This window comes from Lathamus discolor, chromosome 4 (assembly GCF_037157495.1).
Source record: "Lathamus discolor isolate bLatDis1 chromosome 4, bLatDis1.hap1, whole genome shotgun sequence".
NCBI classification, from domain to species: domain Eukaryota; kingdom Metazoa; phylum Chordata; class Aves; order Psittaciformes; family Psittacidae; genus Lathamus; species Lathamus discolor.
This window is the reverse complement of record NC_088887.1, coordinates 94,924,837-94,940,873: the sequence shown is the minus strand read 5'-3', so window position 1 is coordinate 94,940,873 and position 16,037 is coordinate 94,924,837. Positions and strand designations below refer to the sequence as shown.

The 16,037-nt window shown below is 39.0% G+C and overlaps 1 protein-coding gene across 3 annotated transcripts in view; it reads right to left on the bottom strand.

The window, feature by feature from the left end:
• Positions 1–16,037, bottom strand: part of NAA16 (N-alpha-acetyltransferase 16, NatA auxiliary subunit) — a 61,808-nt gene that overhangs the window by 44,164 nt on the left and 1,607 nt on the right. For 2 of the 3 annotated variants that reach the window (XM_065678173.1, XM_065678174.1), the window contains exons 2-3: positions 5,738–5,822; positions 3,364–3,468 (exon numbers count right to left, since the gene is read on the bottom strand). In XM_065678173.1, coding sequence (XP_065534245.1) covers positions 3,364–3,468; positions 5,738–5,822 — 190 coding nt within the window. Of the gene's footprint in view, positions 1–3,363; positions 3,469–5,446; positions 5,652–5,737; positions 5,823–16,037 lie in introns of those variants that run through there. The other variant, XM_065678172.1, reaches the window with a different exon arrangement.

Sequence of the window (16,037 nt, the reverse complement as noted above, 5' to 3'; positions counted from 1 at the left end):
ACTTGTGTATCATTTCACTAGACTTTTCTCTTGCAAGCATCTTTTTTTATCCCGGAAAGATTCTGAATTCAAAGCATGAAACCAACATATGTCATTACAACACAGTACACTGTATTTACGTTAGTTTCCAAAAGTCTTAAGAGAAGGATTACTTGCGACTATCAACTTTTTGCTATTCCAGGTTAATAGTAGCTCACAAAGGCAACATCTTCCACAGTACTGATTTTCAAATCAATAGTGGCTCAAAAGCTCTCCAATGTGCCCCTGAAGCAGCAAAACCACAGCAGATCTTGGGGAGAGGTACATGCATCCTTCACCCGCTTTCAATTAAGAAGACACAAATAACTCAGTGTTTATAATCAAAATATTCAAGAGTTAATATGCTATTGAATTGAAATAGAAGCAACTGTTTCCTCCAAAGATACAATCATTCCTAAACTTTGCATTTCAATGGGTTAACCTGCTCAAGTTAATGGAAGAAACAGAACTCTGAGATTCTTCTTTCTTAGAACGACTCATGTCCCTGAAGTCAATTCTAGATATAAGACTTCAGCCAAAAGAAGACTTGTGAGAATTAAGTCTGAAGGAAACTTCTAAGAGGCAAAAGACCCCTTTTGCATTTCTAGAGGAACACCAAATTCATTTCAGCCAGCTGAAGCCCACAAAATCTTCATACAAATCTTTGAGACTGTTAGGAGAGATGCTGTCAGTGCCGTGAGGATGCAAGACTAGACGGGAAAGGGGGACAAAACAGTTTTGTATACAGTGACAGCACTTGTGTATAGTACTGCTACTTCTTTCTATAAAGCCTGCCTTGGCTATTTGAGTTCAAGGATTCAAGACATGGATCAAAGTTAAATGCAGCATCTTCATATACCTGCATGAGAACTACTGGCATTTTAGATTCTCACCTAGAGAATGACAGTCCAGTCCAAAAGAATTTATGTGCACTTCAAACGCATACTTAAACTAAGATGATGCTTTGAGTAATTTTTCAGGCATCATTACCATATCAACTGAATCCAGGAAATCTGGCTTAATCTTTCATAAATCGTATTTGTGACCAAGCAATCACGTAAAGAAAAGCACAAACCGACTCAGAAGTGTGTACAGTAGTCGAGACTCAGCATTAAGGAATTTTAACAGCTGACACAAGACAACAAAGCACAGTGCTACCAATTATTATAGTAGACAGCTCTGGGTAGTCTTGCATGTGTTCTACAGCGTCCTGAATATAATATGTAGTTTGACCAGAAAATTTCTGGAATTCTAAACCATTTTACAATGGCTATTTCCCTACAGACCTCAATATGGGGAAACACAGAATTAAAATCTCCTACTCCTTAAACAACACTGAAGTGACCAACTGTATTTTAAGCACCTTCCACCATGTCCTTTCTAAAAAGCACAGGTAACTAAATCAAAAGCATCTTTAAAAGTTAGCCCAAGAAAGTAAGAACACATAGATGTATTGCACCTCCTCAAAACCAGCTACTGGAACGAGGTGACTTCAGTGGCTACCCCCCTTCTCCCCTCGCCTCTTCCTTTAAACCAAGTAATAGGCATTAAGCTCACATAAAAAAGCAGATGCAAACATTTTAGAGAACCTCCCAAGCTCTGCTTAGGTAATAACACTGAGAATTAACAGGCCTGCAAGCTTTCATCAGAACTTCATGGCTAGTCACAAGTCTTTGCAAAGGATGTAGAAGGAACCTGGAATATATACTTTAGTCTTGACTCTCCCCATGTACTGGAGCCCAGCCATCAGGAAAGATTCAGGTATTTGGGCAGTGACATTAAGATAGCACACTGGGTGCTCTTAAAGCATGGTGGTAGTAAAAGAGGTTAGCTATTTCTTTAGAATTTATCAAGAGATGACAATTGAAAGTACTGTAGCAAATCTGAATGAATTCGCTATTACTTCACTACGCTAGAGAAGTAATCTGCACAGATTACTCAAGGGGTTCTCTGTAGAGCTGTAACAATACACCTGAATGCACAAAGTTCAAATTTCCTGCTTTGTCAGAACAAGTTCTATGGATGCATCTTAAAAAAAGAAAAAAAAAAAAACAAAAAGCCCCCCAAACCCCCCCCCAAAACCCCAAACCTGTGCCTAATATCATTCAGATGAGTTTTGACCTGAGTTTAGACCTGAATTCAGAAAACAAATCTTGCAGCCTTCTTAAAGTAAGCCAAGTTTAACGAGTCAGCTAAATAGTGATAAAATCCACTGAAACTCATAACCAAAATAAGTCGGGTTTTTTTTCTTTTGAACTTGTCCAGGAAGAGGGTCCCTTTGACCACCCCACCCCCCAGATTACATGTGAAAAAGCACAGATCTCTCCAGCATTTGTAGGGGAGTCTTCCAGACAGTTTTAAGAGTCAGCATGAACTGTAGACAAGAACTAGTGATGCTGATATATCCCTAATCTGGAACTTTGTTTAGGAATGAAAATCCCCTCCAAACTCTCCGTGACTCGCCCAGACTCTTTTACTCCCTGATTCAAGGTGCAAGACTTCTTACACATAGATTAAAATTGTTTTAGTATTCCTTAGGTATTCAGCTTTTAGAATCAACAAGGTACAAAGTGTCTTTGTTCTATGGCACACCTCTAGGAGTATGGAGGTTAGCAGTTAACAGGATTTTTCCAACCTCAAGCTCCCTGAACAAATGAATGGTGTAAACAGCCATCCCCTTCTCTTACCTACACGGTCATCAGAAAGTGTTTCCTGTGATACTAAATGAAGATTTTGTTAAAAGCTTGCATACTTAATGGGAAAATTTCCCCTTAACATGCAAGTTTAATACATACAGAACAAGTAAGGCATTCTGTCCAAATCTGGAATGGTCTTCTACCTGTGGCTTAAACAGAAGAACTTTGGGAGTAGCTGTCTACATAGCTATTAAGTAGTTTACAGGTACAAACTTCTGAAAGACAAACTCACAACAAAACTCAAGCCAGGAGACCTAAAGCATTACCTAAAACCTAGTGGCAAAATAGGTTCTTTCAGAACACCTCTAGATTAGATTTCTTACACCTTTTTGAGAGAAGGAAACTTCAGGAAAAAGACAGATTTTACAAAGATGTACCATTATGGATGGTCTTTTCCTAAGACATAAATGCTAAAGGCATTTTTTTAAAGGTTCTGCAAAACTGTAGAAAGGAAAATATAACCTTGTTTCAAGTGTTTGATTACCAATTAATATTCATTGTATATGAATATTCATAATACCTTTAGACTTTTTTTTATGCAGATCACATTATGTACTTCAAAACTATGACTTTGTTGCCACATCAGTACATAAAAGCAGAAGTAAGAACTCGTAGCAAAAAAAACCAGATTTTGTATTACAAAGGATACAGACATGACTCTTTACATCATTACGAAGTCCTTTACGAACAAATTCATATGCTTCTTCCTTCTTCCCTAAGCAGTTCAGGGTCAGTCCTTTCATTGCCAGCGTCTCTGTAAGACATATCATATACTTATGTTTCTGACTTCCCATATGCCAGTTTTACAGTGCAGATATCCTTTGAAGTTGTTACACAGTGAAGTTCCTCATTAAAAGATATATTTAGATCAGGATAGCGGCCTCACACAGCTGAAGACTGTTATATGGAAACATTTCCTTTCTTCAAAACGGTCTTAAGACCACTGCATATCATCATACAGATGTGATGAACACAAGCAACACTAAGTTTATTAATTAAAAAAAAATACATTTAACCGGCTCTAAGGGGGTTAACAGTAAGCTAAAACAATTCTAAGGAGCTTCTCAATGCATGTTAAAGCTCCAGAGTGGACAGGACAAGAAAAAACAAACAAAAAAAAATCATTAGACTGTGTCATAGCATAAGAAACCAATCTCTGTCACAGTCAGCTCCACTAATACAGGTTGCTTACAAAGCATTAGTTGAGAAGTGTATTTCCTGCTGTGGTGTTTTGGGGTTAAAAGGCCTTCTCAAAGTAGGAGCATTTCAATCAAAACTGAGAGGCACAAGGTTCCAAATAATACATTGGTAGAACGATTGCTTTTCCTTTTCTGCCATTCTTCAAGTAACACTGTGGGAAACAAGCTGCACTAGGCCTGAAAGCTGCTCCAGATTCTTTATTCCCCCGCCCCCCCAATAAGAGTTTTGGCTCCTGCCAGAAGATGAGTCACATTTTCATCATAATACTCTAGTTTTCCTCCAATTGCAGCCTTTTCCCCAGTATCAATGGCAATGGTCCATCATCCCAAGGTCAGATGTAACAGCAGTTTGAAGTCTGACAGACCTGTTTAACTGAGTTTTCTGTAGAAGCGGACCTATGGTGAACAATAATCCAAAATGAGCCAACGATTTTGGTTTTCAAGTCGTCCTACATACACGCTATAAGGACAGAAAAAGCTAGAATGATGCCTTCCCAATAATATCAGGATGCTTGAAAAAAGAATATCCCCACTGTGGGAAGGAGGGCAAGCTAACTTCCCATACCAGGGAAATAGCTGCCCAGCCACAGCAATCCATCTGTTTGCCACCTTCTCCCTAAATTTTTCAAATTCCTTGTCTCTGAAGCTAAGTGTGACAACAGTGCAGCTTCCCATCAGATCATTTCATCAGCTTAGTTCTGCTTCAGCTGTTCATTCCAGACTCTGCTCCCAAGCTTCAAAGCCATTAGTGGCTCAGAGCCCAAGTAGTATGTCGACTGCCAAGGCAGCTAGTTGTCCTGGAAAAGTTTAAGTGGCAGCAAAAGCAGAAAGAGAGATATGTATACTGAGATGTTATAAAAACAAGTGCTAGTGGAGACAAATGCATTAGATCAGAACTGGAAAAGCCACTCCAGCTTTGAGGCAACAAGAAAATTGTAATTTTATCTCTAGGGAAGTAATGAAGACAAAGAAACAGCAGACTGATGGAAGCATGAAAAGGATTAGCTGAACATTTTGCCAAAATTTGACAATGTCAAATAGGAAAATAATCCTACTGACACAGTACATGCACACTCAATGTTAGGTTACTTCAACAGCAGACAAACAAGAAAAAAAATCACTGTATCAGAAGGAAAGGTTGGCTGAGCCATGCACAGAAACTCTGTAATAGAGTAAGACTAGAGTTATCTTATTGAGGATTAAGTTCTGACAGGTTTTGCTGTCCAATTTCCTGCAGTATTTATCAGAACAGGATCTCCAGATTCTGTCTTTAGCTTCAAGTCTTAGCACCAACAGTATTACAGTTAACTTTGTTCCTTGTAAGTAGCAATTTGGTATGCAGTACAGAAAATTTAAGAATATGAACTTGACAAAAAAGGCAAGATTTTTAATTCATTGGTGGAATACCTTGATGTAATATATATATATATATATATATATAAAAAGTCCGGGCTTGCTATTAAACAGGAATGTGGGAATACAAGAAAATCTCACACTATCATTCTGACCCAGAAACCTAGAAAGGCAACTTACTTGGAAGCTTCACTGAAGTGTGCTTCCACCATATATTTTGATCTTCATCATCCCACTTCACAGGAGTGTTTGACTGAACTAGGGTGAAAACTTGGTCTGAAAGCACAAAACCTGAAAATCCCCAGTAACTATTCAGTCCTAAGGACACAATCATACTCAGCAACAAGCTCCTTTCGTTCCCAGTAATATGGAATAGACTGATTACACATTTGGCTCATGATAGGAGGGAAAAAACAAACAAACAAACCCTCCCCCAAAAAAACCCAAACAATCTTTTGAGTCTGCAGTTACCTCCATGTTCAGCAAATTTCGGGTTAGAGAGGATCATCTTGCAGAACTTGAGTCCATTTTTGTACTGTTTTTGTTCGTAACATTTCTGGAAAAAAGATGGAATATAATCATCGACATGTATTTAAAACCAGAGTACCTTAAGGTAGTATTGCAAAGGCAGATCTTTCAGCAAGGAATGACTATCAGATCACTAACAGCCTCTAGCTCAATATGACTATTCCTATTATATTGCCTTTTCTCAGCATTCAGAACACTATCTGCTTTCATTTACATACAGCCAATGCTCTACCTCATGGCCTCTTTTTTATGAAAAGCTGTTAATCCCTTTTCAACAGAAATAGCGAAGGCAAGTAGGAATGCCTACTTTGATTTGGAAAGTCTTAAAAGAAAGCTAAGTCAGAAATCCTGAACTTTTGGGAAGGCTTAAAGAGTCTAGACACTCCTTTCAACATCTTATTTCCCTGATGCCGTGACCTCCCAGAGTAAGAAACCTCAGACAGAAGACTTGTTGCTATGTACACTCTCAGGAGGAAGAGAGTAACCATGAAGTTGGATAGACCTGTAATAACCTCAAAAATCTATATACAGATATCTACGGAGGGAGAATTTACCTGGGTATTAAAAGCAAAACAAAACCTTATTTCTACCTTGAACACTACAGCTAAGGGCTACTTTTAGACTTATTTAGGTTATCATTTACTTAATCACCAGGTAAACTGGCAAACAATGTGGTTCAACTTTGGGAACAAATTAAAAAAAAACCCTACATGAGCACCTGGGTCCCTTTCCTTCTTTTGAAAGATGTCACCTAATGTTAACAAGTCAGTAAGGTCTTAGTAATTTAAATGATTACTGATCACTACAGTTGATCAATTTTAAACAAATTTACTTCAGCCAGTTAAAGGCACACTTGTCCCTGTAGGCATGAATGACTTAAGGTTATTTAACCTTTTTAACTTGAAGGAAGGAAAACAAAACCCAAACAAATCGGGCTTAACTTGGCACCATTTTCAGCTAACAAGGTGTATTGTCCTGCTGTAATTTAGACAGCTGTTCTCAGGAGAAACAGTGTCATTTCAGTTCTGTGCCTGAATAACAGTCTCATAGATCACGCCCACTTCATCAATCTTCTAGGACAGAGGTAAAGTCCACGTTAAATAATTGCAGAGTGTAGTAACTGCTTTGCAGCCACAATATATCACTGTGTTTCTTCCCAGGATACAAGCAGTACAGAAACATGCCTATGGTGACTTCTGGGTAATCGGTTGATGTGCCTCCAGTCTCTGGGATAGGACTTAACTGCAGCAACCTTTGGCAGTCAGCTAAATCACCACTCAAAACAAAGGACAGCTCACCTTGCTATCAGATGAGGTTGCCCTGCCTGGCTGACTCCCAGCAGGACAGCCAGGGAGTTCCCATCAGAGGCAACAGTTATACTATGGCAATTAACATTTAAACAGCAGTAACAAAAAACCTTTGGGAATTTTAAACTGAGACCTAGTTTACAAGAAAGAGACCAGGTTGCAGCAAAACTTGCAGTTCCTTCTAGGAGGAAGTCAAATTCTCCCATTCACCTATTTTTCTTTCTTAAGACACTTAGTATCATTTTTGAAGAATAAGAAAATACCAACAATGATCCAAGCATGCTTTCTAAACTTATTCAGGTATGCCTGAAAGAGTTAACAGAATAGTGAACATTCATCCACGATTCTACAACTCTTGCCATGTTGAGTGAAAGTGCAAATATACAGCAACGCTTAACCACAGAACAAAAGGTATTTGAGTCAAGTGTGCACTTAAAATAGATTAACTTCTTGAGGAAATCACATCTATTATCCCTGTTCTGACATTTTTAGCCTACAGAGTTCAGTCTCAGACCTAGAATAAGAACTGAACTTAATCATAAACAAATTTTGGATTTTTTAGGGAAAAACAAGATCACATTTTTCTCACTGGCAACACAGATATACTGAAAAGCAGATTCAGTTACATGGACAAGCATGGAGCTTTGAAGCATCCAAACATCATGAAAGGCCTACTTTTAAACTTCTGTCTGCCCAAAATCTGTGAATGAGCACACCATGCTCCACCTGCATCTTGTTTACAGAAGACCAGTTTGCTGCCATATGATACTGTATTATTTTGTAGTACAGATGGGAATTTCATAGTTTAGAAATCTGATGTCTCCGTATGTATTCTCAAGTTTTGTTCTAATTAGGACAAATACAACTGAAATGTGCTCATTAGTATCTGTCACATTGCATTAAGTCTTTGGTATATTAAAAGCTCAAGCAAATATGCTGGGTTGTTTTTTTGTAGGTGTTGGGGGGGGGGGGTGTTTGCTGCTGTTTGTGGGTGGGTTTTTTTTTCCTTTCTTTTTCTAAACAGCCTTATCTGTTTTGCCTAATGTGAGGCTCCCCAGCACCCTTTCATGGCAATAATTTCCTGCTAAAACTAAAGCCAAATCATGACTGTTTACAGGCTTGAAACCTCAAAGGGAGATTCTGGCAAGGCCAAAATGTTATCCAGAACTTTTACTACCAGATGTTCCTGGAAGGATGTTACCTCCCCTAGCAAAAACTCATCCTGGCTTATTCTCTTTTTCAACACTAACTCCAAAATATAAACTACTTGTAGACTTTGCCATGCAATTAATCTACACATCAGTTTACGCACTTTCAGAGAACTATCAAGTGCCTCTACATGGAGGTCAATAGGCACAGCATCTAGGAAGGAAGTGTAACAAAAAAATACTAGTAACAAAGATACAATAATGGAGAGCAAAAAAGGAGACTTAAATCCTACGTTACAGGGCTTTGCTGCTTCTACTGAGGAACTCCCTTCACAAATTCTAATTTTTTGTATCCTGCCATCTTTCGTTAGAGACAAAAAACCTTCCACTACAAAGTATAAACAGCATCAGGGATCTGAATGGCTCCCTAACATTACTTATGAAGTGGTAGGACTTCATGTGTCACAAGTCAACTGCATATGCCATTCACATGTAAATTATGGTTAACTATCTGTAACATAACATTAGTAAAGGGATGCTTTTAAAGACTACCCTCCCTGGACAAATCATTTGCCACTTAGAAGAAGTCTTGTATTGAGAGAACAGGTACATTTTTCACATATTGAAGACATCTCATTATGGCCCTCAGACATTAACACTTAGTTCTGAGAGGCCATCTAACAAAAATTCACAACCAGCTGCCCAAAGAAAGACTGCAGCTGCAGCAACCAATTCCCTTCCTCACCGCCTGTCCCTAGTGCCTCTGTACTAAGTGACATTATTTCATAAACCATTTTTGTAAAGGCAGAATAAAACATATCGCATTCCAAGAATGAGAACCAGTGTTGCATTAAACCAAACAGCAACGTTAAATATAGCAAACATGCTTCCTTGATCAACTTAAAATGTTTTAATAAAGTTGTTGAAGACAGTTTGTGACTGTAACAGAGCTGTAGTGAAGAAGTTTAATCCAAGTGAGACACACTGACCAGGTTCATGGTGACCATGTTGCCAAGAAAGATGGGGACAGACTTTTTAATACAGCCTGCTGTATAAAAATGGCCAAGGGGTAACAGTTTTAAACTAAAAGAGGGGAGATTCAGACTAGATATTAGGAAGACCTTTTTCTATGATGTGGATAGTGAAACACTGGAACGGGTTGCCCAGAAAGGTGGTAGATGCCCCATCACTGGACACATTCAAGGTCAGGCTGGAGAGGTCCCCAAGTAACCTGATCTCGTTGAACGTATCCCTGCTCACTGCAGAGGGACTGGAGTAGATGACCTTTAAAGGTCCCTTCTGACCCAAACTGTTCTATGATTCTATGTACGATTTTCTTTAATAACAACACTGCAATTTCAAAGTTAGTTTTGCAGTCTCTTGACAATAACTTGTCCACCGCTAAACCCAAACCACAGCCAGCAATTCAACACAATTCCCATACCCTACCCATGCAGCCCACATTCTATTAACACAGGTCTGCACACCAATAGGGTGACTCACCAGGAACATGCTGCACCATCAGAACCACCAATAAGACAAATATTTCAACTCATTTAATTATTTTTAGGTAGCTGAATAAAAACATCATCGGGCTTTGTAAGAACAACATTGTTTATCAGTTTCCCTTTCTACTGTACTTCCATATAATCTCGCTTGCAGACCTCTCAGCACTTGACAGAGCTTCAACATCCTTCTTGCTAGGTAGTGTCTTCTCTCTCACTACCAAGGATTTTAGTGCAAAACAGATTTTTGGCAACACTTGGGATTCATTTAAACAAAATTTTAGACTTTCATTTTCTATGCCTTCACATTCCATTTTTTAAACTGTATGTCTATTGTGCAACATTAATGGGAGTGAGGAAGAAACCCAAGAACTGGATGCAGAATGTCTAGAGACAAGGACAAAGGTTACACATCAAGCCCTATGGAAAGGAATGTTGGAAGTCAGTTGTGCTGACAATCTGTCCATACCACAATGATCAACAAGTTCAGTAACAAAAAAAAAAACACTCAAAGTTATCACTGACTGCAGTTCTGACGGGCAACTTATCCTGCGAACTGACAAGTATTTAAGGGCTGTTCAAATTATTAATACACATTTCTGACCAAACCCAAGTACAATCAATACAAGAACATGAGCACACTGTCAGTATTCTTCTTAATTGGCTTTTAACACTTGTATCTTTTAAAAAGCCTTCCTTGTTTTATTGCACATCTACAGAACTATGTAATCCACATCTAATAGACAACCTATGCTTCTCACAGCAACTGATGAAATTAGTTAGCAGTGTACCTTATTCAGATTTTGGGCAGAAGTCAGTATTTACTGCTCCTGTGCTAACAAATAATAATTACTAAATTATTTACCAGTTTGATGGCAAGGTCTGACACCACCTTGTTTGAATTATATATTATTAAGTTCTGAAGGAGTTCAGCATCTGTGTTGGAAATGCCCTGTGGATCATTAAATAGTTGGATACTTTGCAATACTGATACAGGAAAAGAACCATCACAACACTATTAAATTACAGAGACAGATAGGGACATCTACATAAGGTCCCCCAAACAGCTCACTGATGTTTGAGAGAATAGGGGGTGGGGGGGAAGCTGGATGGGGCTTCAGCTCATGGAGGCCAAGGAAAGAGTTCACTACTGGTTTCCCACTCTCACAACATCTTATATTCCTAGTCCCAGGAAGACCCTTTCAGAGTATCAGTGGAATTATATTTCATTCACATATATGAAGTAGAAATCCTGCTGGTATTTTATATATGTATGGCCAACCCAACTCTCTGCTGGTAAGAGTGGTTAACTTCATCAGCTGAAGTAAGAGGAAGGTAACGTAGCTCCAACCTTGCTTGCTCAACTGTTGAAACAGACGGGCCACATAGTTCTTCCTCAGACCTGAGGACTTGGCAATGCAGAACATTGCTGAGTCAGACCACAGATGGTGGTGTACAATAGAACAAGTGACCAGCATCATATACACTGATAACATTTTGACTGAAGTACTAATGTCACGGTAATATCCAAGATTTCACTACCATGATTCTTTGCATGCAACAGCATTTTTTCCTTTTGCTTTGAAAGCGCAAACAGAATATGCAGTCGAAAGAGCTCTTGCATACAAGTACTTAGAATGTGTAGCTTCCTCACTATTTGAGTTAGAGTTCTCTACCATTTATGAACACATGTACGCCCTTGCAAAGCAGAAAGCATAACAGCAACACTAGAAATCAGACAAGTCATACCGCCGTCATACATTTTCACCTAGTTTTTAACCTGCACTTTGTGTGGAAGTATTGAAGAGACCCATCTGCCACATCTCCTGGGATAAAACTATAATTTGCTTGGCAAGAACTCAGACTGAGCAGGTGCTCCACAAGCTAGTGGAACTGCATCTGTGAGCAGTTTAGCAAACAAAACCACCAACATCAGCACTGTTTGGTGAGACCCGATATACATACACACATATATATATTTATATATACATATATAAAACAAATCCAACCTCAGGCTTTTAAAAAACTCCATTTTTATTTAGACATCTTCAAAGCAAGTTCACAGAAGTTACCAATAAAAGCCTTAAAGTTTACTTCACCTCAATGTTCCATAAAAGACTTCAATAATTCATACAAAAAGGTTGCATGAATTAACAGATCAGGCCAGAGAGAGCAAACCCACTTGCTACAGGCTACTAAAGGCAAGATACAAGTGTTACGCACACAGGGAGGGGCTTATGATCAAGACCAGCATTATTACAGTTCTCATCAGAATGTTCTCAGCCTCCATTTATTTGTACCTTACCAATCCTCTGAACCAAAAGAAATATCTAAACACACACAAAACAGTAAAGGCTTCCCCTAGACACACCCCCTCTCAAAGTGCCTAAATCTTTCCATAGCTACTACATCTTGCACAGCAAAGGGTTCCACAGTATAGCTACCTTCTTGTTAAGGACTGTTTGTTTGGAACCTGCCACTCTGCAGCCACTACTTCTACCAAAATAAAAGCTAGGCAGGATAGCTTGAAAATAGGCAAGTCTGTATTTAACTTCTCCAGATAATTCATAATTTCAGAATCTTAAGTTTTTTCTCCTTCAAGAAGGTCATTTCATAACTTGCATCCTTCTTCTGAGGAGGTTTATGGGTGGGGGCACGGCCAGGGAAACAGCAATGCACACGGTGTTGCACATGTAGACTTGCAGTGTACTTCAGTGGCATAACAGCCTTTTTCTTTTCCCAGGATTCACCAGCTTTCAGATTCTGTACAATGAAAGTGTTTTAACAGATCCTCCAACCTGAGCAATTCAGCTCACAGCCCATACTAGGTCTACATCAAGTTAGGATTTCCAAGTGTAACATTTATCTACAATTTGCTATGACTCAACTTACTCCAGAAAAATGAAGTACTTCCACACAGCCTACACTTCTTGTGTGAGTACCTTAGTACAACTGAACTCTTCTCACTATTCATCACTTCTGTTCAATATAACCACAGGCAATTAGGAAAAAGTTCCAACACAAAACACTATGGGACTTCATTCTCCCAAGTCATCATTTATTCACATAGGAACTTTCCTTAAGAAAAGCCCAGAGTGAATAACCAACCGGCACCATTCCATGGAAGCTTGCTTTATGAGTCTTCCACAGTGACATTTACAAGCTCCTTTTGAAAAATTAAGAGAAGAATATTTATTTGGAATAAATTCTTCTCCGAAATCAGACTCACTTACATTGCTGACAACTGTGAAGCATGATTTTCCCTCATGGAAGTCTTACAGGCTCTTACCATTACTGTAGTATCTATCCTCCACAATTCACAGCCATGGCAGTAGGCTGCAGCTGGCCAGGCATCCTCACCATCTCCTTTGAAAGTCAGTAGCAAGGAAGCACCCTACACTCTCCCTATGCTGCCCCTCCTTAACAGCACAAGTTAACAACCACACCACAAATCAGCCTTACTAGTTACATCCAAAGATTTTTACTGACAGCTCCATAGTCCTATCTTAAATAAAATGGATCTTTAACAGATACTCCCAATATCCACCACTCCAGTAGCAGATCACAGTGGCTACCTCAGTTATATCATTCATCTCCTCTAGGAAGCATTAACTAGCATAGCATCATACCTTCCCAATTATTGAGTTTAACAGTTTGGATAACTCCCCCACATCATTACCAGGACTATTTGCATGCTTATAATCTATTATCATTTCATCAAATAAAATTAAAAAACTTTTGGAATTTTATGAAAAACACTGAATTAAATTAACTTCTACAAACACCTGCATATTTACCTTATATCAAAGAACAAATTTCTAAAGATTGTTACAGAAGTCAGGGAACAAAAAGGACAGACACTACAGGAAAGTGGAACACCTCCTCAGAGATAGGGCACTTAAGATAATTTCTAAGACTTCCTCAGCCACAAAAAGTGGGAGATACATGAATGAACTGAGCAGCAACAAGTCACCACTACAAAGGGATGTACTTGCAGACTTCGTGTGTCAAATAAGAGTAAATGCCTAAACTGGTCTCAGTAAGAGTAATGCCTTGCATCTGAAGAGGTACTAGGACTTAGCTCACTCAAAACAGGATGAAATATTCACAGGCTATTCCTTCCTCAAGGGAAGCACATTTGCAATTAAAGCAGCAAACCTTATTTTATGCAACAACAGTATGTGGGATTCACTAGGAAATCAAAGAATTAATTATTTACAGGCATGATACTATCCACAGTTGTATCAGGCACAAAACAAACACCAGACAATATCTTAGGCTGTGCAATATTGGGCAGACACCAACAGCTACTGCAAGACACTAAACATTTCTCAAAAACAAAAACAATTTGGCAAGCATGCCATGAAAGTATGACAACAACTGTGTGGCTTTCCTCTAAAGCACTCATAAGGACTACTACCATGCCCTGTACAGACAGGGCTGATTTAGTTTTAAGCTTTGGCTTCACAGAATCAATTTTAAACTGAGATACAGTATATAATCTGGGTTCTCAGGTGGAGGGAAAAAAGCAAAACCCAAAGCTGCTTAAACCAAAACATACTTTGAAGGCAAGCTTACAACTGTTTTAAAGACACAAAATAAAAGATCAGCCTAAGCTTGCCAGAAATAAACACCAAATGGACATTACCAAACTTCAATGTTAACACAAAGCATTTTTAAGCTACCACACATACATGTTTATTTTAGATTACATCTGCCCCATCCACTTAAAAAGTCACATAAGTGAAGACTGATTTTAAGTGGCAAGAAACATCCCAGCATTCCTGTATTAATTCTTCTTTATGGATGCCTTTCTCTCTTCTCATAAAGGGGGAGCCAGGAAGCTTTCAAACACTTCCTCCATGCCTTCTGTGAGGCTGAGAAGTGAAAGAGAAGAGCTTGAAGTTGTTCAGCCCCTCCCTCTCAAGCAACACCACCCCTGCAAGCACCATCACAGCTCCCAGGGGAAGAGCACCAGTCTGAGGAACCACTTCCCTGCTGAAGAGTGGAAGTAAGGCTTAGAAACAAAACAGACCTGGGAGTCAGGACAGTGAGAAAAACAAGTGCTAGCACTACCTTACAGTAGTACTGAGAAACTATTATCTATGCTGCAATTGCTATTAGTTATCTAATCACATCACAGCTAGTTTTATGTCAGCTTGTTCAAGGACTGCCAAGCATACAGGCACATAAATTGATGTGGCTTAAAGACTGTTTACTCAGCTTCTTGAGCAGACTTCAGAGTTCACACTGAACTCCAGGAGGCCACGCTAGTTTAGGCGGCTCAGTAAGATTGGTTTGCTCTTATTCAGTTCTTGTTCTTACATGTTACATACATACACACCAAGTCACTGACTCCTAAGTAATTCCCATGGTCTCCAAATGAGGTTCCCATTTCATAACTCCTAATTCTCCAGAGTGTTTGTAAAAATATGACTACAGTTTCCTTGCATCTGTTCCAAGTCATTAAATCCCTACAAGCTTGTAAGGTGTTATAGAGCCTCCCACATACCACCCCCCCACACACAATTTTTAAAATGCCCATAGTATCCCTAATAATTTCAAGTATTCTGGCAGCACCAGAGTAGGCAAAAAGCTGCCTCAGCACTATAAGCTATACTACTACACTAAAACCCTCTGAAACATGTCAAGCAACAGAAGGGTTCAACTTCTAATCAGATATTAACATTCCAGAAAAAAAGTGCACCATGAAAAAGTCAAAGCTAACTAAAGTATTTCAAGAGGTATCAGTGTATGATGTGACAAGCTAACAAGCAGAAGTTTGCGATTACCAGTTTAGGAACTGTGACTAGCCACTGAACCAGTTAAGCCTTCCAAAGGCTTCAGAACGCAAGTAAGTTTCCACGCAGGCTTCACTGAAGTTTTATGCAATTCTTTTTCCTTGCCTAAGCACTTATGCTTTGCCCACTGCTTAGTTAAAAGAGGGGGGGGAGAAAGGTTGTCTAAAGTACGATCTCCAGAAAAACTCTTCTGCGTTCCAGTTGAAAAAAACTTCAGAAGTGACTGTTACTGCGAACTTGTTTGCTACTAGTAAGAATAATCACTTAACTGTTCTAATATTAGTCATTTATTTTTAGCAGAGAGAAAGAGGAGTGCTAGAATGACTTAGTAAGATGCATACCATGAGCATGCAGTAAGCAACAAATCACCATTAAGAAATACTAAGCCTTAAAACCTGCCTACTACCCAAACCAAAAGCAAGTAAAAGAAGAGTTATGAAGCACCTGCTGAAATGCACTAGCTATATACAGAGTACACAGGC